The following is a 22,220-nucleotide window of genomic DNA, read 5'->3' on the forward strand; positions in this document are numbered from 1 at the left end:
TGACAGTGTGATTGTGAAGACCTTGTGGATCACACCCCCTTTATCTAGTGTATGGATGAGTGGAGGAATGGGGATAAAAACTAAAGGACAAATGGGGTGGGATGGGGGATGATTTGGGTGTTCTTTTTCACTTTTATTTTTTATTCTTGTTCTGGTTCTTTCTAATGTAAGGAAAATGTTCAGAGATAGATTGTGGTGATGAACGCATAACTATGTTATCATACTGTGGACAGTGGATTGTGTATCATGGATGATTGTATGGTGTGTGAATGTATTTCAATAAAACTGAATAAAAAAAAAAAAAAAAAAAAAGTGGATTATCAGTAAAAGTCCAAAGTAGACATTTATAACTTCATGACCCTGATTAAAGTGTTCTTTTACTAATTTTTTTCAGTAAAAATAAGACAAATTATGAAAAGCATAAAAATTATAAAGTTCATTATCACATATTATGTAAAATGCAATTTTATGAAGCTGATTAACGTTTAATAAATGTATTACACTTAAACAAGAACATTCACTTAGCAAATGTTTGTACAATGCTAGGTATTAGGCACCATGCTAGGCACTGGTAGAAAGAGAGTTTCCACCCTCAGTGCTTACAGCCAAACAGGAGACAGAGCTGTTCAGCAATGCCGACCCTGTTTCACGACCATTTTTTCCCTATTATTTCAACTCAGAACACTTTTTATAGCAGTCAAACCAACTGCTGGAAGGAAAATGCACCAGAACGACCACTATCTCAAGTATTTTTTCTTCAGAGAGAACCTATAACTGTCTTGAATATCTGTGCTCCCTCCCCTACTCCCTACCACCAACCCCCAAAAGAAAAGCATGACAGAATTTAAGGTCATGACTGTTTCTTTATCTGTCTATGAACCTTATCCAGAAATCAAATGTAAAATATATTTTTCATTTCTGGGAGTATGTCTTTTTTTTTTCTTCAAATTTTGAGGGGTCTAAATGAAAAAACTCATTTCCATTTATCAAAACTATTTATTACTGGCTAAGGCAAAAGGAATAAAAAGATACAGCAAATTTACAAACATATCCATGCTCATTCACTTCCCCTATACCACAACAAAATTCACTTTACTGTATTTTTCTGATTCCAAATAACACAGGCTCACTGTAAAAAATTCCAAACAATACAGAACAGCATAAGGAAGAAAGTAAGAAAAAAATTACTATGCAATAACTATATTTTTGTGATCATTCTTTCAATATTTATCTTTATGCATTTATTTTATATACGGGGGGTTCATATATTAATCATATATGGTATTTTAAAAGTCTTATCCTCTTTTCACCTGTGCAGTTAATAACCTGGTGTGTATCCTATCTATGTACATACCTTTCTCTATGCTCACATATACAAAACCCCCAGCATTTTGCTGTTTGGTTTTATTTTGTTTATGGTGATTATTTTTCCAAAAATAGTATAATTTTATAAAATTAATATATATCCAAGTCAATAGTATAGCTCTAATTCATAATGTTTCATAGTGAAATGGTATTCAGTGGTAAAAGCATTCCTTTAGAGATGGGCATTTTGTTTGCTTCCTGTTTGCTGCTATAACAAACAATACCACCTGTTCCGGTTTGCTAATGCTGCCATTATGCAAAATACCAGAAATGGATTGGTTGTAAAAAAGTTAATATTTACTAACGTAAAGGATTGACTTAAAGGTTAAGACTTTTCCAAATAGTTTGTTACTCAGAAAAGAAAACCTTCTTGATATTACTTAGTATTACCAAATCAATTCTGAGGTATAAAATTTCATTATCCTTCTTCAGTACTAGGGTCAAAGATATATTCTTTATCTCTAAGAAATTATGGATGACTATTAAACACAGCAACCAAATATGATGGTAGTATGAACAGCCAACTGAAATTTATTTAAAAGTTGAACCTTCATGATATATTTTAATAAAAACCATAAGAAAAATATTACTAAAGTAGATTTTACTATAACTTATCTATATATGCAAAATAAGGATTAGAAAGATATATATCAAAATGTTAACAGTGATTATGCTTCAGCAGCAGAACTATGGGTGATTTTTATTGTATTCTATTTGCCTTTTTATACTTTTCTAATTTTCTAATTTGAACATACATTACTTTTATAATGAAAGGGAGACTGTTGTTTTTATATAGATTTAACACATAGTTTCAGTTAATAAGATTCTGAGTGATAAGTGGGAAGATCTTTAGAGGTTTAACTTGATTTAAAGAACAGCTTTCCATTTAAATCCAAAGTCCTACATTACCTTTAATATGTAAAAAGAAATATGATTAGGTAAAATTATTTACCCGGGCGATGCAGTAATCCTTTGGATTTTCTTTTTCTAGACCATACTTCTCTAAAGCTTCTACCACAGCAAAGTCTGCAGTATCTGTAGTCGACAACAGGATTGTCTTGTACGGAATATTTGGTTTTAAACTATCTGCATAAATTCTCAATGTTCCACCTGAAAAAAACATTTTGACATTTTTGAGCAAAGGTTTATTTTATGCCAGTAATAGAGATAACTAACATTTACATTCACATAAGTGCTCTGCTGTCTCCCAGATGTTTATTTACTAAAAAACTGAAGTAGAAGAAAAAGCAATCAACTCCCTAAAACTTCTCTTACAATTTTCTTAATATATGTCTAGTAAAATAAAACCATATATAACAATAATTGGTAGTAGAAAATTTGTTCAACAAATCAACTAATTGAGATACAAAGGCCATTGTTGGTTCAACTACACTTTGAAGATAAAGCAAAGTCAATTTAACTGAGTGTTAAAAAACAGTTTGCAAATTCCAGGGCCAAAGTTTTTAAAAAATTATAATGCCTGATCAGACGTGAAATGAATTTAACAGATAAAAATTGAGGTTCTAATGGCATCAGAACTTAGGGAAATAATCCTTGGGAAAAAGGGACAAGAAAAATAAACTCAGTTGTCAACAGAAATTCTGCATTTCACAAAACTCACAGATGTCTAACAACATGTGACTATACCCCAATTTTTATTCATTATCAACCTAATAGCTAAGCTAAGAGCTATAATCTGTTTTAAGAATATATTCTTGAGTAAGTTACTTATTTAAAACATGGAGCTTACTACACTTCTGACTTTCTTAGTGTTAATTATAAACAGCTATTTTGCTAACATTATCTAGTTTCAGATGGTTTCCTGCGAGTCTATATAGAAAAATGTTTCTTCTATCTTCAACCATCCTGTCACAGAAAAGCTCTACTTTGATGTTCTGGTTTTACTACTCCCAATTCCCTGTGTTTCTTTTAGGTTTTCTTTGCTGACTTCTCTTCATAATGACCTTTCCTTAAACTTTTGTATTACTGGGATAACTTCCACCCAAGAAATTTCATCAATACCCAGAGATTCTGCCTCCTAAACACAGAGATCACTTCCAAATCTTTATCTCCATCTGACACTCCTGACTAGCACTCTAGAGTCACTGAACTAACAGCCTAAAAGGCAGCCCATATCCCTTTAGTCCCTCAGACAACATACATAAATGAAACTTATTTTCCCACCTCCAAACCTTTCACTCCAAAGTCAAACAACATCTATCCAATTAAAAACAGACGTGTCATCCTGGATGCTTCTCCCCACAATATAATCCATTCCATTATCAGTTCCTGATAATTCTACCTCTTATATATTTCTTCAATCCCATTTTCTCTTTACAGCCCCATAGTCAATAACTTAGTTCAGAGACTTTATTTCTCACATGGGCAATGCAATACTTTACTGCCTGTTTCTAATCACATTCCTTCAAATCTATCTTCCACTTTAGTAATCGCTCCAAATGTAATGCTGAGGTTAAATTGGAAGCTTTCTTGATCCCCAGTTTAAAACTCTTCAGCGGTTTATTAACAGAATATATCAAAATTTTCCATCAAAGTATCCCACAATGGCAGAAGAAAATAAATATGGGTATCTGGGGGTATAGCCTGAAATGACATGCAAATGCAAAAAGTTTCCTGTTTTATCTTTAAAATACACATAAATGTTGCATTGTAATCTACATTAAAAATGTATTTCACGATAAAAATATTTTAAGCTACTTATTTCTTGTGACTTGCACACCCCCAAGCCCATACTCTGAATATTCCTCAAGGAGATCATGGACACTCAGTTTCTGAAATTCATTAAATGGTAATTTCCAACTCCTTTTCTATGCATATAAAACCACTTTGCATGTGAGAATGATTGGCATATGGTAGGTATTTATGAGCACTCATCCTGTCTTTTTAAAATTTTTTACTACTTTTATTCTTCTCTGACTTTTTTCTCTCATTCCTTCCTCCCTCCCTCCCTTGCTTCTGTCTTTTTGGTACAGATATTTATATCATTTCAAATCCTTGACTGAACAAGAGAGGATAAACAATCAATTGAGTCTCGAAAGTAACCTCGTTAGAATATACATGAAAATAAAGCTCTCACTCCCGGTTTTCTTGAATCACCGACACTACAATTCCAGTGAAATGAGTAACTGAGACTCAGTTATAGGAAGGCTAAAGGTCAAAATAAACATGTAAAAGTATCAGTGCCAACTTCCATCATTGCTAGTGGCTGCTATACTGAAAAATATTAGTAAAGCCATGTATAAGGTCAGAAGAGATGGAATCATCAGGAATTTCTGGTATGGAAGCAAAATCAAGTCACTATGCATCTTAGAACCATAGTCTATAGACTCCATCTCATGGTTGGAGACAAGATAAGAATTCCCAGATAAAGTACATGATAATGTTGTTCCCGTGAGCATAACTGTAAACACGGCCTTGCCTTGTGTCTCTAACCTGCTGCCACATAAGTATATTAGATCATAGTTACAAAGATAATCTAGACAGGATATGTTTCGAGAGAAATGGTCCATAAATAAGCAATTCTTCCTGGCCAAAACTATTATAAATGAGGCTTTAGAGAAATGCTGCTCTTCTTAACATTTAAAACTCTTGAAACTAATATTCCTGCACTAATAGGGTACAGAATATAACTTTGGACTGTCCAATTCTGAAGCATCTGAATGTAACATTATAAAAGAAAATATAATTGGTGACATACTAGACCAAACATTGTAGGAAAGACTAGATCAATAATATATAATATACATGATATATAATATAATTTCTCTGAAATTCAACAGTATGCTATTAGTAAAAATAACTTTTAACCTTGAAACAAGTATTTTGTTTGCCGAATTATAGGTTAATTACAAATAAAAGTTGTGTTATCAAAGAGCTAAAAATATATAAAACCAATTCATAGCTCATACACTAAAATCACCTCTTTCAATTCTCTTTATGATATCTATTTCCCTCAAAAAGTATAGGAAAATCAAAGCAGAAAGTACTTCTGCTGGTTGGATCTTTCAATGCCACAGAACTTTCTAATGTCCTGGCACTTCATTATAAACATAATTGTACATGACACTAGAGATTTCAGGAACCTCACATGCAGATATTTAGCAAATGAGTAACTTCCCATTGGAGTTCCGGTCTTTCTACGGGAGGGCAAAGAAGATATTTAATTTCCTCTGGCTTATGTAGTCCAGAAAAATCTATAGAAATACAGTTATTTCCCTGCTTTTTGTTTACTCACAAAATGGTTAGATGAAAAATCATCTGGAACATTTCTATGTACTGCCTTTGGCGTAACCTCTGTGACATGTTAAGTAGAAAAAGTAGGTATAAAAAGCAAGGTGGAGAAAGTAATGTATAGTATGTTGCCATTTATCTAAGAAGGCAGACGGAAAAAAGCTGGACTTCTCTAAATATACCATGCTTCGTAGCTTTAACTTTGAAGCCATTTGACAAAATTAAATTTTGAATAATCAGACCCTCAAAATCAAAATCAAAGAAATGAACCTAACTGTGACTCAGTATGGGGGCATAATCACACAGACAAGAATTAACAATGTGATTTTAAAACACAGCAATCTGACAATATATCCTTGTAGGACATATTCTAAAAACTGCATAATACTGCTACTTTTATTTTGATACTATCATTTATTATAGGGAAAAGCAAATAGTTGTGCTAATGTTGTCAGGAATCAAGAAATTTCTTATAAAAGAAGACACCCAGACTTTCTAAAATCAAAGAAGTTAAAATTTTCTTATTTCCAGCTCTGAACAGTAAATATGCTTAGAAGCAATGACTAATCCAGTAGCAATGAGCATTCCTGGTAACCAGAAGCCATTTCCCACTAAAAGGAACAAGGACTCCTTAGAAAAATAGCTGATGCCATGTCTGGAGTAGGAAAATGTACAAGATGAGCCTGTAACATCTTGTCATACAAAAAAGCGATCCAAGATGACTGGGATTCTGTCAAAAAGATCAGGAACCAATTTGAAGAGACTCTTCCCACTAGCTCAAAGTGACAATTTGCGAATCAACAAGGAAAAAAAGTGCAATGGATTGTAAAACGTTAGGTTTAAATCCATGAGTTGATTTAAAAAAGAAAATCACTGGTCACCTTTGAAGAATACTAAGGTTAAGTATGCTTGCCTCCCCCCACCCTCAACCTAAACCTTTTTTTTTTTTTAAATTTCTAATCAAGAAAACAGAGATGATAGAGGCAGGGTAGGGGGTATTAAATGGCACCACAGGACATAGTTAGCAAAATCTACAAGACAACTAGATTTTTAAAATAAAACCAACAAACCAACACATTGGAAGGTAAAAGAGAGGAAAAGCAATTTTAGAATGAAAGCCTATTAACCAATTGTAAAGTATGGATCTCCTCTGGATCCTGACTCAAAGAATCAATCTGAAGGAATCAGGAAAATTTGGATGATGACTAAATAATTGATGATATTAAGGAATTATTGTCAATTCTTTTATATGTGATAATAGTAACGTGGTTATGTGCTTTGTTTGTAAACGGAATTCTTATCTTTTAGAAAAATATTCCAAAATACTTATAGATGAAATAATAAATAATAACAAGTAAATTTAGGATTTACTTCAAAATAATACAGCATGGGAATGGGGGGAAATGTATGTGGGTAAAGATGAAACCTGAGGTACTAATTATCAAAGCTCTGTAAAGGGTGCACTGGGGTTCATTCACTCTTTTGTACATACTTGAAATTTTCCAGAATTGAAAAAAAAAAAAGAGACTTACTTGGGGAAAATATATAATTAAACATACCTTTATGTGAACAGAACTCAGAACAGAACTCAGAACTCTTCTATTTGAGGCAAAACTGATTTTGTACTACAAGCATATGGTACACACTTGTTATTAACAGTACACAACACCCATTAACTTTAGTTAAGCAAGGCCTCATTCATCTAAAAAAGTAATTAATACTCTTTACAACAATAAATATGACATGAAAAGAGGAAAAAAAAAAAAAGCTTGTACCTGAATCAGGCCGCCCATCTGAGCTCCGAAATTCCTGCATTCTCTTTTCCAGTTTTTGCTGCCTCCGTCGTTTCATAACCACCTCTGGATTAGAAATCGTTCGGGTAAAGCTGGTTTCTGGCATGTCTTTGTAAACTTCAGCAGCCAGTCTAGAATTCTCACTGCAAAAAAAATAAAAAGAAGAAAAAGAAAAAGAAAAAAGCATTGGTGATTTTTTTTTAAATGCTTCATAGTACAAATAAACCTACTGTAATCATGTAAAAATAATTTTCAAAATGGCCAACGTAAATTTGCCTACATCTGTACCCTACATAGAGATCTGTTATGTACTATTTACCATGTTCTAATTATTACGTGAAAAAGAACAGTTTCTTCTCAATACAAATATGCGAACTAAGCAGAAATTTATTTAAATTTTACAAGTTTAAATAACTTAACTGTTATGTATTCATTAATAAAGCTAAAAGAAAAATGTACAAATAATACATTTCAGTAATTTTAAGCAGTGTTTTCCTACAACAGACCAAATGATTGTGCCACAATTGGAAAAAACTATATAGGATGGGATATATTTTAGTTTGGTAAAAACTTATCTTAAAATGAGTAAATTTAGTAAATTTTAGTAAAATTACTAAATTTTAAAGAACCAAAATTACTTAAATAACATGATTTTTTAGCCCCTAAAAAATCTGTCAATGTTCACCTTCTTGAAGTTAAAGTGTGCAATAGTTCCTATGAAGATACGACAATGGTACAGAATGATGAACTGAAACCTGCTTATTAAGGTAAGATGCAAAAATCGATATACTTGACTAAATTTTAAAACATATACTTTAAAGATTAAAATTTTAATCTGAAAATATAATTCAATTTTTAAAAATCAGTCCCACTTATAATCAAGTTGAACTCAGCTCATTTTAAGCAGCACATTTTTTTAATACAAATAATATATCACTTCATGAACTAAAATGATAAATAAAACAAACCATAAAGAATTTTTAAACTCTCCTTTTCTTTGATATTTTTCATGTATGAGCAATAAATTTATAGAAGTTTTTTGCTATATAACTACACTAAATAGAGCCTTAGTAGGTAACTACACATTCAAGAATTCATGTTCATTACACAGGCATTATTGCCTAATAGATTTATTTCTAAATCTACTTTGATACAACCCGAAATGGGCTCAAATTCTACCCTAATCACTCACTGACAAATAGTTAGTATCTTCTAAGTGTAGAACACTTAGAATCAATTGAAAAACGGACAAAAGACTTGAAGAGGTCATTCCCACAGAAGACTATAAATAGTTAATAAATTTGTAGAAAGACATTCAACCTTATCAAGAATAAAAATAATTCAAATTAAAACAATATTATAGTGTTCTGAATAAAATAAATTCAAATTAAAATGGAAATATTACAGTGTTCTGTAATATTACAGAAGTGTTAGGAAATGAGAGTTCTCATGGACTGCAGACATGCAAATTTAGTAAGACTTTTCTGAACGGCAATCTGGCAATGTATTATTCAAAACACATAAAAGCATCAAAACCCTGTCAACTAGACATTCTTCTAGAAATATATCCTAAGGAAATAATCATAGGAGTGCCTAAAGTTGTAGAACAAGGATATTCACTTAAGCATTTTTTATAATACCAAAAAAATGCACAATTTGCACTTACATCAAAAAAGGAACCAGTTACATAAATTACAGAAGAACTATATGACAAACTATTGCACAATCATTTAAAATGTTTTAGTGAAATATATATATTTTTAATGGAAAAACATCTAATGAAAAGTTCTTTCAAAAGACTATATTTGTTTTAAAAACTATAAGCACAGTAAATATGTATTTTTTTTATTAAAAAACAGGCCTAGAATATGGATCTAGTGACTCCTTTTCATTTTTTGGTTCATCTATACAAAAAAGTAATATACTAAATACCATCTAATCAATACCAAGGCAATAGTAAGCTGTTAAGAGTAAGCCTATGATAGCTAAATGAACTAACTAAACAAACCAAAAACAGATAAGGGTGGAATAGGAACTGGAAACCCCCAAGGAAGAATGTCCAGTTTCTTCTGATGTCTCTTTTTTGTTATAAATAAACCGCAGTGATTTCCCCTGTTCCCTCAAGACAGAACCTCAAATACTTTAGACAGATAAAGTAAATCTATGATGTGGCTGGCAAGACAGAGTAAGCAACAGAGAGTGCTAGAACTGGAGGAAACTAGACAGTGCATCTGAACCTAAAAATGTAAATTTAAATTTAAAAACATGCTTTCTCCCTGGCCTTGCCAACCTCTGATAAGGGATTAAAGGTATGCGAGGTACATAAGAAACCACTGTTGCCATAGGTACCAATAAAACACAAACAAGGGGAAGACCAGCTAGAGACGAAGGGCCCTGTTGGCTCCTATCTGTTGCTTTCTTTATAGTCTACTTAGAAAAAGTGATAATCAAAGAGATTACTTAGTTTAAGATTTGCAAGACTGTAGGTACAAAGATTTTTTCCAAGGACAGTATGCCAGATATTTTCAGCCAGGCACCTTGATTAGATAAGATTCCTAGTCTTCCTCCACAAAGAAGAACAAGATATAGAAACAAATTAATTTCTTAACTGGTATCTATCCTTCATAAGTTCTTTAACTGGAATTTAACAAAGTCTGCTGCATTTAAAAACATTTTGGTTTAGAGCACAAAGAAATACGAATATTTTCAAAATAACTTACATGTCATCCCCTTGGAATGGTCTATCATCTTTATCAGATGCCTGTCTCAGTGCCTCTTTCTCTCTCTTCTTTTTCTCCTTCTTTTCTTTCTTTGAGAGAGTTCTCTTGAAGTTCTGGATAACACCTTCCTTTTCCTGCTTCTCAGGTCCATTACTCTGAGCCTTCTGATAAAAGCAACATTATCACCATGATTGCTACTATATACAACCATGAAAAACTACTTATGGCTTAGCTAACTTCATCTCCCATGCTCCATTCAAAAACAAAAAGCAAAGTCACTGGAACAAAGGCAAGGTCTGGTGTGATGGAAATGTCTTTTATTTTGACTGGGTTAATGGCTGTATACTCAAGATCTGTGCATTTCACTGTATGTAAATTTTACCTCCTTTTAAAACAAACATGAGAGAAAGCAAGGGGAAAAAAAGACAAAAAACAAAAACAAAAAACCAACACACAAAACAACAACACAACAACAAAAAAGCAGCAGTAAGAAAACTGGAGGGGAAAACATGAAATCTGATTTACAATACAGAAAATCCAAACAATTCACACAAAATAACTTGAATATCCCCCTCGCTGATGGGGAATAAAGCCCTACAGCACGTAGCAGCCCGCTGTGGACCAGGGCAGAAGTGGGTCATCAGACCACCTCAGGGAAGAAGTATGTACAGGCCATATCATAAACAAAGCACTGAAACTCCCCTCCCCTGATCACTGCTGATAACAAATCTCCAGATCCTTGAATTAGGAGACCCTGCTAAAATCTATTCTCATACCCTATGGAATGCCTTTGTCCTAAACCCTTATAAACTGTCCCTTCTCACCCCCAGCCTTACAGAGCACTACTTTCATTTTCCTTGCATAGCCGCCACTGGGGACCCTTCTCCTGTTCGTAAGTCCTAATAAACCCATGTCTCACTCTGTGCCTGGCGTGTTCTCTGGTCTTAGGACTGCACTGACCCAAGTCCTCCAAGAGCTGGGTTGGAACACTTACTATTATTTTTTTCCCCCTTTCATTATTTACTTAGATGTTTAAGCTCTTACGCTAGGTTTTTACAAGCTGGTGAACACTGACAAATTACTTTTCCCATAGAATTTAACCACACATTCCCAGACAGTATAAATACATGGTTGAACTAACATTTACACACATTGTCATTTTATTAATTACATAATGAAACAAATTATCAAGTATCCGAATATTACGTTACACAGCTCAAGAGGCGTGTAAAATATTAGCTGTCTGCTTAATTTATTAGCAGAAACCTATCTTTTTTTGCAAGAGAGGTTGGGAAGAGAAAGAAAAAAATCACACTTCAAACAAAAATAATAGCTTGTAAACAACTTAAAATAAATATGGAAAAGAATTATAAGAATTTCAGAAATTTTTTTGTTAAGAATTATCATAGCTACCATAAAAAAGCATCTCTACCTTTTAAAAAAATCACTAAAAGAGCAAATTCTACATGTTCTGCACAAGACAAAAGCAACGTTTTACTAAAAATATTTAATAGCCCCCTCCCATTCATTTGACAGTCCCTCCCAGTTAAGTTGCACCCCCAAGTGCAAACATCAAATTAACTGTAAGGCTTTTATGTTTGGAGACATTAAAAACACGTGCTTCCGTACAATGTAGATTTTCCAAATGCAGGTTTTCTCTAACATCACAAAATAAGATTTATAGACAGACATTAAATAATCACAGTAAGACTCAGTAAAAATTCAACAAAATTCAATGGTGGTGAAAACCCGATGTATACTGGTATGAATGTGGGAGTTGTTAACAAAAATTGAAAAATAACCATATAAGTCCTACTTTCAGTGTTTGAAATGACTGAAGGAATAAACCATATAAGGTCTAGAGTGTTCATAGTTCTTGGGATTTAAAGTTCTGTATGATACTAAAAATATACAAATATTGTGCTGGGTATTTTGGCACCTAATCTCTCTAACTTTCTTACATATTGACAAGATTTTTGCATGGGAATAGATTTAAAGAAGACATAAGTCAATACTGCATGATTTCAGGAAAGATCAATTGTTACAAACGATAAGCCCATTTTAAACGCTGACCAGCAAGAATCTTTTGCTAAGTGTCCAAATAGGCTGACTGTAACCCAAACATAGATGTTAGCAATTCTGTCAAATTTGTAGCATGGTAAAACTTTCCATACTGCTACGGAAGCTTCATTAGACTTATTCAACAACATACTGGTGAATATGCACAACAAATTAGGTCTTTCATCTCTCAAGTTTCACTTTCAAGGCCATAGCATCAGGCACCCCAATTTTACTGAATCCAACAGTTACTTCCTGTGACCCCTGGAGACTGAAGCACAGCCACATTTGAGGACAATACATCTCCAAACACAGAAGTTGCTTGCTGTTAAAAGTTCCACCTGGTTTTGTCTTGTGAACTGTTCTGCACCTTCATCTTTTATTCCACCTTCAATCAGTGCTAGGCGAACGAGCACAGCTCTCTCAAGACCTGCCAACAATGAGCAGCAACGCAGCAACCAAGTTCCTCACGAAACTTAATTTTTACAAAACTTAAATCATAAGAAATCTGGTTGGTGGTGATGCATCATTATCAAAAGGCCAATCAAGAACGTGGATGCCTTCTTTCTCCACAAGAGCAGTGTTGGAAATTGCTTCATATATACTTACTACTGTGGTAACTCCACACTTCTTAAGTTCCTCCATAAATCTGCCTAAGGTTGCATTGGTTGGATTCTGTATAATAAGAAATCTTCTGTTCTTGAAAGTGATTTCCACAGGATCTGGGTGGTTCATTTCAGCTTCGTTAATTTAGTTAAAAGACATTCAACAGGGTTATGAAATAAATAAATTCAACACAGAAATGCAAAGAAACTGAAATGTACCTCAATACACTCCACTTGAAATTCTCAGTGTTTTGAGTATGAAGTTGGGAGAACAGGGAAATGAAATGAACCTCCTAACAAGAAGCAGCAATTCTTCAATCCAACGATACTGAGGCAATATAAAGAAGTGCACCGAGCTTTACCCAATCCAGGTCAGAACTCCTGTAAAATGCTCTATGGATTTCAACATTTCTATGTCTAGGTTAACCACTCCTATGGGTCTTTCTTGGTCAAACAGTAAAGAATTTCTTCAGTTCACTTGTCTGCATAGAGGTCTTGCTGGACCTGGTAGTAATCTCCACTGCTTTTAGAAACCCCATAAATCTGGAAGTGACAGTGGCAAATAGAGATGCCGTTCTGGAGCCTTCGGAGGTCCCTATAGGAGAATCACAATCCAGGCCCTTAGGATTTTGGAGTAAAGCCTTGTCATCCTCTGCAGGTAACTACTCTCCTTTTGAGAAATAGCTTTTGGCCTGCTATTGGCCCCCAGGAGAGACGGAACGCTTAACCATGGGCCACCAAGCTACCATGAGACCTGAGTTACCATCATAAGCTGAGTGTTGTCTGACCCACCAAGCCATAAAGTTGGGCGTGCACAGCAGCACTCCATCATAAAATGGAAATGGTATATACAAGATAGAGCTTGAGCAGGTCCTGAAGGCACAAGTAGGTTATATGAGGAAGTGGCCCAAGGCCCATGGCCCCCACTTCTGCTAAAATACCTTATCTTTCCCAGCCCAGAGCTATGGCCTCTTGGGGAGTTCCTTACAGTAAGGTGACTGAGGAAGAGAAAACTTGGGCCTAGTTTACAGATGCTTCTGCACAACATGCAGGCACCACCCGAAAGTGGACAGCTACAGCACTGCAGACCCTTTCTGGGATGTCCCTGAAAGAGAATGTTGAGGGGAAATCCTCTCAGTGGGTGGAACTTCGAGCAGTGCACCTGGTTATTCATTTTGTGTAGAAGGAGAACTGGCCTGAGGTGCGCTTGTATACTGATTCACAGGCTGTTGCTAATGGTATGGCTGGATGGTCAGGGACTTGGAAGGAACATAACAGGAAAATTGGTGACAAAGAAGTCTGGGGAAGAGGTCTGTGGATAGACTTTTCTGAGTGGACAAAAAACATGAAGATATTTGTGTCTCATGTGAATGCTCACCAGAGGGTGACTTCAGCAGAGGAAGGTTTTAAAAATCAAGTGGATAAGATGACCCATTCTGTGGATACCAGTCAGCTGCTTTCCCCAGCCACTCCTGTCATTGCCCAATGGGCTTATGAACAAAGTGGTCATGGTGGTAGGGATAGAGGCTGTGCATGGGCTCAGCAACATGGACTTCCACTCACCAAGGCCAACCTGGCCACAGCCACTGCTAAGCATCCAATCTGCCAGCAACAGAAACCCACACTCAGTCCTCAATATGGCACCATTCCCCAAGGTAATAAGCCTGCTACCTAGGGGCAGGTATATACACTGGACCCCTTCCATCATAGAAGGGGCAGCGATTTGTTCTAACTGGAATAGACACATACTCCAGATATGGATTTGCCTTCTCTGCATGCAATGCTTCCACCAAAACTACCGTCTGTGGCCTTACGGAATGCCTTATCCACTGACATGTTATTCCACACAGCATTGTTTCTGATCAAGGAGCCCACTTCACAGCAAACGAAGTACGGGAATGGGTACATGCTCCTGGAATTCTCTGGTCTTACCATGTTCCCCATCATCCAGAGGCAGCTGGGTTGACAGAAAACCCTACTGAAGACTCAATTATGGTGTCAAGTAGGTGGCAATACCTTGTAGAGCTAGGGCAATGTTCTCCAGGAGCCTGTGTACACTCTGAATCAGTGACCACTCTATGGTGCTGTTTCTCCCATAGCAAGGATTCACAGGCCCAGGAATCAAGGGGCAGAAATGAGAGTGGCTCCACTCACTGTCACTCACTATCATCCCTAGTGATCCATCAGGAAAATTTTTGCTTCCTGTCCCTGCTGGTCTACAAGTCTTAGTTTCAAAAGGAGGAGTGCTCCTACCAGGAGACACAACAATGATTCCACTGAACAATTCCAGAAGTTAAGACTGCCACCTGGCCACTATGGGCTTCTCACACCTCTGAATCAACAGGCAAGGAAGGGGATTACTTTGTGTTCCGGTTTGCTAATACTGTCATTATGCAAAACACCGGAAACAGATTGGCTTTTACAAAAGGGGTTTATTAGGCTACAAATTTACAGTTCTAAGGCCATAAACATGTCTAAACTAAGGCATCAACAAGAGGACACCTTCTCTAAGGAAGGTCGTTGGTGTCCAGAACACCTCTGTCAGCTGGGAAGGCACGTAGCTGGCGTCTGCTGGTCCTTTGTTCCTGGGTTGCATTTCAAAATGGCTTTTTCCAAAATGTCTCTGGGTTTCTGTCTCTCTCAGCTTCTCTCAGCTCTCTACTTGGTTCTCCTAGGGCGTTTTCCCTCTAAGCATCTGGGAGTCCTCTCTTAGCTTCTCCGGGGCAAACTCTGGGCTTCATCTCTTAGCTTAGCATCTCCAAATGTCTTTCTGTCTACATCTCCAAGCTTCTCCAAGCATCTTGGTCTATGTCAGCTCTTAGCTTCTCCCGGGGACAAACTCTGGATTACACATCTAAGCTTTTCTCCAAAATGTTTCTCTCAGTTTCTCTGAGCTGTCTCTCTCTGTGAGCTCTCTTAAAGGACTCCAGTGATCTAATTAAGACCTACCCTGAATGGGCAGGGCCATACCTTCATGGAAATGATCTAATCAAAATGTCTCACCTACAGTTGGATGGGTTATATCTCCATGGAAACAACCCAATCAAAAGTCCCACCCTAGTCAAAAGATTAATAAGTCTGCCCCCACAAGACTGCATCGAAGAACATGGCTTTTTGGAGGACATAATATATCCAAACCAGCATACTCTACTGGCTAGCATGATTGATCCTATCAAGGGGAAACAGGATGCAGCTACACAATGGAGGTAAAGAAGAGTTTTCCTGGAATACAGGAGATCCCCTAGGGTGTCTCTTAGTACTACCATGCCCTGTGATTAAAGTCAATGGAAAACTGCAACAATCCAATCCAGGCAAGACTACCAATGGTCCAGAAACTTCAGGAATGAAGGTTTCAGTCACCCTATCAGGCAAAGAACCATGGCCAGCTGAAGTGCTTACTGAGAGTAAAGGGAACATGGAATTGGTGGTGGAAGAAGGTAGTCATAAATATGAACTATGACCACATGACCAGTTACAGAAATGAGGACTGTGATGGTAAGAATATTTCCTCTGTTTTATTATGAGTGTGTATTTGTACATAAAGCAAGTATCTTTGTTTCTTCTCTATCTTATCCCCTTATCATATGACATAACTTGCATTGTTCATTTCATAGTGTTTAAGTTATAGGATACCAAGTTTAAGAGTCAATGATACCCAGGGACTTGCACCCTATTCTGGATTTAGTGCATTTCTAAATCAGGACAGCTGAGTATTGTTATGTGAAACATATGTCTGTTATTGTGTTCTATTTAGAGATTAAGTATGGTTTGCGGTGATATGTATAGCTGCCAAGTTGAGAAAGGGTGGACATTGGTGACTGGTTCATGTGTCAACTTGGCCAGGTGATGGTGCCCAGCTGTCTGGTCAAGCAAGCAAGCACTGGCCTAACCTTAACTGCAAGGACATTTCGTGGCTGGTTAATAAACCAGAAGGCTGATTTATTAAATCATCAGTCAAGTGACTACATCTGTAGCTGATTACATCTACGATTAAGTAAGGGAGAGTGTCTTCTGCACTGAGAGAATCCAATCAGTTGGATTTAATCCAATAAGTTGAAGACTTTCAGGGGAGAAGAGAGAACTTTCATTTCTTCTTTAGCCAGCCAGCTTCTTCTGGGGAGTTCATCGAAGACCTTCATCAGAGTTGCCAGCTCGCTGCCTGCCCTATGGAATTTGGACTTGTGCATCCTGCCCTGTAGAATATGGACTCGTGCATCCCCACAGTTGCATGAGACACTTTTATAAAATCTTACATTTACAGATATCTCCTGCTGGTTCTATTTCCCTAGAGAACCTGGACTAATATAAGCAGTAATGAATTTCTTTAGTTCACTTATCTGCATTGAGGTCTTGCTGTGCCTGGTAGTAATCTTCACTGACCTTCAGAAACTCCATACATGTGTGACCAAGAACACCACAGAACTGAGAATGCTTAGTCATTGAAGACTGTGGCCTAATCATACAGCCAGATCTGAGGTGGCAGTGGCTGCAGGGCAGGGGGCTGCGTAGACTTCCCAGGGGGGAAACAGTGTAGGCGGCGGCGTTGGAATCAGGCTCTACCAACAACTGCTTATTCTAATTTATATTTTAACCTACAAACATGGTCTGCTACTGGATGACACAGAGACAAATTATTTATGCATAACTTAAAAGAGCTGACTGATAAAGAATCAAGAAAAAAAAGAATGGTTATTTTATTTGGAAAGAAAACTGTCTCCTGCTTTATAACTTAAAGGAGGAAAGAAGGTTAATATTTCCACTGTCATTCAAAGATACTTACAGCAGAATACCATCAGCTAAAATTTTGGCACAAAAATGAAATAAAATATGGGCAGCAAAAAAAATGGATATCCATTTTTACTTAATATTCTTTTGATATGAATATAACAAGTCACTAGAACATAGTAACAAATAAGGTTAAGAATACATTTGCAAATCCAAGATGATCAAATATGAAACACTGACATCAAACAAACAAGATGAAAACTTTCTGCACCAAAAGGGAATAATGCTAGTCTTTTCTCAATTTGCTGGTGTGTGTGTGTGTGTGTGTCTGTGTGTGTGTGTAATTTAATAGAACATTTTCCTCAAAATTTTCGTAACCTTTACATTTGCTATCACTTGTCAATATTGAATTCTAATGAAACGACTAATTGACTTAGCACAGAAATACATAGTTATTTTCAAATTCTATCAGTATTTCATAATATCCCATAAGGGAAGAACAGTGGCACAGGAATTCCACATATCTTGCCATCTGAGAATTTTAGAATCACTCTATTTTACCATACAAAGAAACTCAATGTTTATTGATTCCTAACTTGGCACATATAATATGAAAAAGGTTTTAAATGTGCTTTGTAGTATCTCAGAGTCACGCATAAATAGATTATTAAAGGTTTATTTTCTCTTTTGACTTATTAAAACAAATTTTGACTTTATAACTTGGGGAAAAGTAGAGGTCTGATGATTTGATCACTAAGTTCCTCAGTAACAAAAGCTTACATAACTCTTCTTTGAAAAAGTGAGAAGCAGTATTTTGGGTTATTCCATGAAACAGAGGGTAAAGCAAGAAGGAGCTATACTACTTTTCAAATTTTATAGAAGGATGGTAAAAGAGTAGTTTAGGAAGAGAACTAAAAACACAACTAACTCTTGTAACAAAAAATACTGATGTTTTTTTCAATTAGGGTAGACCCTGAAATACATACCAGAACAAGAAATTAGGGCTCCTTACCTTAGGTGGAATGGCATCGTTTTCATTTTTAAGGACAAATCTGCCCTCCCGATCATCTTTGTTCCAATTCAACTGCACAACCAGAGGCTTCTCATCTATATCCAATCTTCTTTCTTCTTCAAAACATGAAATGGAAAAAAAAAAGAAAGCCATGGTTATTTAATAGCACTAGCTAATACATTTTGACATACATATAATTTTATAGATATAAAATAACTTATTTTAAGTACTAACAGACTGAAATGTGTAATTTAAAATGTTAAATCAGTTTAAATAATTAATTCAGTATTTTTGTTGCTACTGCATGTATATTACCACGTATTCAGTACTAAAAGCTGACCAGAGCCCATTTCCTCACATTTAGAATCTAAGTGGAAAAACAATAGAAATACACATGAACTACAAAATAAAAGTACACATGATTTAGCTATAAGCCTATTTCTGTAAATCAAATAATCTCATGCAATTGGAAAATAAAGGAATAATGTAGAAGTTCCACTGATTCATATGCAATTTTTCTTATCATGTTAACATTATATGCTACCAAGAACTGGTAGCGATTCTGTCTCAGAAGTGCTTATTGCCCTCTTCTTCCTATCTCTGTGCATCTGATCCTTGTCTACAAACTGCCAACCTCAATCCTTCTAATCCCTTTCCAACATCAAGCTACCATCTCCTTTTCTATTTCAAGGTAAACTGTTTATTTCCTTAGTTGTCAGAAATCTAACACTGTCTCAGATGTGCCCTTCAGCATCTGAAGCCTCCCACGCACAGTGGTCAGGAACATGGCACCCCACCAACGGATTTCCTGGGCACTCCCACACAGCCTGCCCACCTACCAGAGGCCTACAGCTGGCTGACAGCTAAGAAGAAAAAGGAAACACAGAAGGATGGAACTGCAGGCTCCTACAGGCTGAGACACTGTCGCCGTGGTGGAGAAGACTAAAAACGCTGGAGCTGGCTAAGTGAGGCTGCAAGGACCATGAGTCAGGCTATATTCCCTGGAATCCCCATATTTTTGAGAAATCCATTCAGTGCCCTAGTATTTTCAACTTTTGTTCAAGTCGTCATTACAAATTTACACAGGTTTTGATGTGCCCCAAACCTGTCTTTTCCTTTATTTTCCAGTTACATGAGATCATCTGATTTACAGAAATAGGCTTATAACAAAACCATGTGTGCTTCTGTTTTGTAGTTCATGTGTATTTCTATTATTTTTCCACTTCAATTCTAAATGTGAGGAAATGGGCTCTGGTCAGCTTTTACTACTGAATACATGGAAACATACATGCAGTAGCAACAAAAATACTGAATTAATACTGCATAGGGAACCTCGAGATCTGAAGACCCAGCAACTACAAGGGTGAATAAAAAAGCAAAACTTATATTAAAATGAAAATATTTAATGATGAATTAACCACTTATAAAATCAATTCCCTATTCAGACGCTGCTCTCCTCCACTTAATACCAACATCTAACTCAACCCACTGAAAATCAACATCCTTGTTAACCACCTTGCTTTTATCAGAATGTATATGGCAGTGCAAATACAATGCAAATTAACTGCAAAATGAAATTTTAAATCTTGCAAAGATTCAAGACTGCATGATGTTGATACAATTATACCAATCATAAGTTAAGCTAGTGACAAATGTGGCTTAGGCTGTTAGACTAATTAATAACTAAAGAGAAAACTGAGAAAGATAATGACACCATAGGTTCTTCATTGGAGAAAGATCTGATTTTTAAAGGATTAGAAGAAGTTCTAGGAAATAATGGTTCCAAGTTCTGAAAAATATGCCACTCTTTATGATCATGCTCCAACAGTCAAAAAGAAAACAAAGACAGATAATCCTGGAGGAATGCTTTATGAATAGCCCATCTAGAAACTACAACTCTGTTAAATATGAAGTTGACTTCATTTTCAAAATAAGGTCCCTATCAGAACTTTTTTTTTGTCCCTATTAACAATAAAATTTTGATCCCATTTTTAAGTGAATTTATTTTAGGAGACCTTTCACAGCTACCAAGTACCATTTGATAAAGGATTCCTCTGTACATATAATATATAACAACAAAAACACTGCTGAGGCAGAACAAACGAAGATCACTTTAGGGTTGTTATTCAATGAAAAGACTCCTAGAGAATATACAACAAACCCAAAACTTGAAGGAGAGGATGGGTATGGGTTGTTCCAGAAAACTGCCAAAAAGATAGGCAGGAAGATAAACACAATTAAAGGCAAGAATAAGCCTCAAACAGGGCAAGGAAAGGATACAAGTGAGGAAATCTATTTGACTTGATGAAGCACTTTCAAGGCTGTAGTAAATAATTTAAATTTTAAATGAGCAATAGTTTTGTTTTGTTTGAACAGAGAGTGACAACCTGACGATGATGATGATGATGATTATGATGATATTGATATACTACTGCTAATAGTATTGACAAAAATTATCCAGGTAATTTTATACAGGATATGCTAAAAGGGAGGTAGTAAAAATAGGAGGCAGTAAAACCACCTAAAGAATTACTGTGGAAAAGGAAGCAAGAAAGAGCAGGAAGAATTTTAAATATAGACTTAGAGAAACTTTTAGTGAATATATGTGAACAGTAATGTTAATCTTCAGAATTATCAACTGAAAATATGAGAAATGAAAATAGGAGTAACAAATTAGTGATAATCAATAAATTTGAAATTCCTACCACAAACAAAAATTATCAAGTTGTTCTTATTACAAAATTTATACTAGATCAAAATCTTTCACAGTATCTTTTAGAGAACTAATATTAAGAACAATTAAGCCCAAATCATAAAAGTAAGGCAAAAACAAGAGAGTGAGATAGTCTAAAAGCATGTGTGCCAAATCACTGAATGTAAACACAGTCATAGATGTAAAATATAGTCAGGGTACTCTGGATCCCAACCTTTGGACTTCCAAAATTCAATACACCTTAGTAGTTTTTATACTTCTGTTATTATTTTAAATAGAAGAATCCTTTGTATTTTTCCAACTAAATTCATACAAAGAATTCTAGTATATAAAAAGGATACGAGTGGAGTTTGTAAAGTAGTTGGAGCTGAATTAGGGCCTGAAATTCAATCCACTAGAGCTACAACTTGCAAACCAGGTGCTGGGGCCCCCTAGTGAACTCAGAGGCGCTAAGGAATATTTTAAATGTTCAAGGGAAACAAGTTACATCTACCAGACACCACATAAATTTACTAGCCTGAGGTAATCCATAGTTTCAACATTAGATTGTGCTATATTCCTTTTACTGGTATCATAATTTCACAAAGTTACATTTTCAATAGATGCAGTAATTTAAAAAAAAAAAAAAAAGTACCATACAAAAAATCAATGTGGCACAGGAAAAGGAAGTAGCGGTCAGAGTCCAACCTGATTCCAAGGTAGACTATAGTGGCCAATAGGTTCACACATCCCGTTAGTAGGGAACTGTGATCAAGAAAGAAATAAAAATACTATTTTTTTTTAAATTTATGTGTTTTAGTGTGCAATTTCCTCAACATTTACCCAGTTATTAGAACATAAATACTTATTAACTTGTCTGAAAACAACTACTTAATAAAATGAACTGTTAGGTATTTCTTTTGGCTTAGGGGGTACCACTAAAAAAAATGGTGAGACACTAAGGGCTCTGTGAACTAAAACAGTTTGGGACTTGAGCAC

The 22,220-nt window shown here is 35.6% G+C and overlaps 1 protein-coding gene across 14 annotated transcripts in view; it reads right to left on the minus strand.

Annotated features, from left to right (window-relative positions):
- The window catches only part of AFDN (afadin, adherens junction formation factor), a 167,702-nt gene that overhangs the window by 97,765 nt on the left and 47,717 nt on the right, over nt 1-22,220 (minus strand). For 10 of the 14 annotated variants that reach the window (XR_005214095.1, XM_037817580.1, XM_037817579.1 and 7 more), the window contains exons 3-6: nt 18,530-18,645; nt 10,130-10,293; nt 7,392-7,552; nt 2,318-2,475 (exon numbers count right to left, since the gene is read on the minus strand). Coding sequence is in view for 13 of the 14 variants with exons in the window: in XM_037817580.1 (XP_037673508.1) it covers nt 2,318-2,475; nt 7,392-7,552; nt 10,130-10,293; nt 18,530-18,645 (599 nt within the window). In the remaining variant the exon portion in view is untranslated. The remainder of the gene's footprint in view (nt 1-2,317; nt 2,476-7,391; nt 7,553-10,129; nt 10,294-18,529; nt 18,646-22,220) is intronic. The other 4 variants (XM_037817586.1, XM_037817584.1, XM_037817582.1 and 1 more) reach the window with 2 other exon arrangements.

This window comes from Choloepus didactylus, chromosome 24 (assembly GCF_015220235.1).
Source record: "Choloepus didactylus isolate mChoDid1 chromosome 24, mChoDid1.pri, whole genome shotgun sequence".
NCBI classification, from domain to species: Eukaryota; Metazoa; Chordata; class Mammalia; order Pilosa; family Megalonychidae; genus Choloepus; species Choloepus didactylus.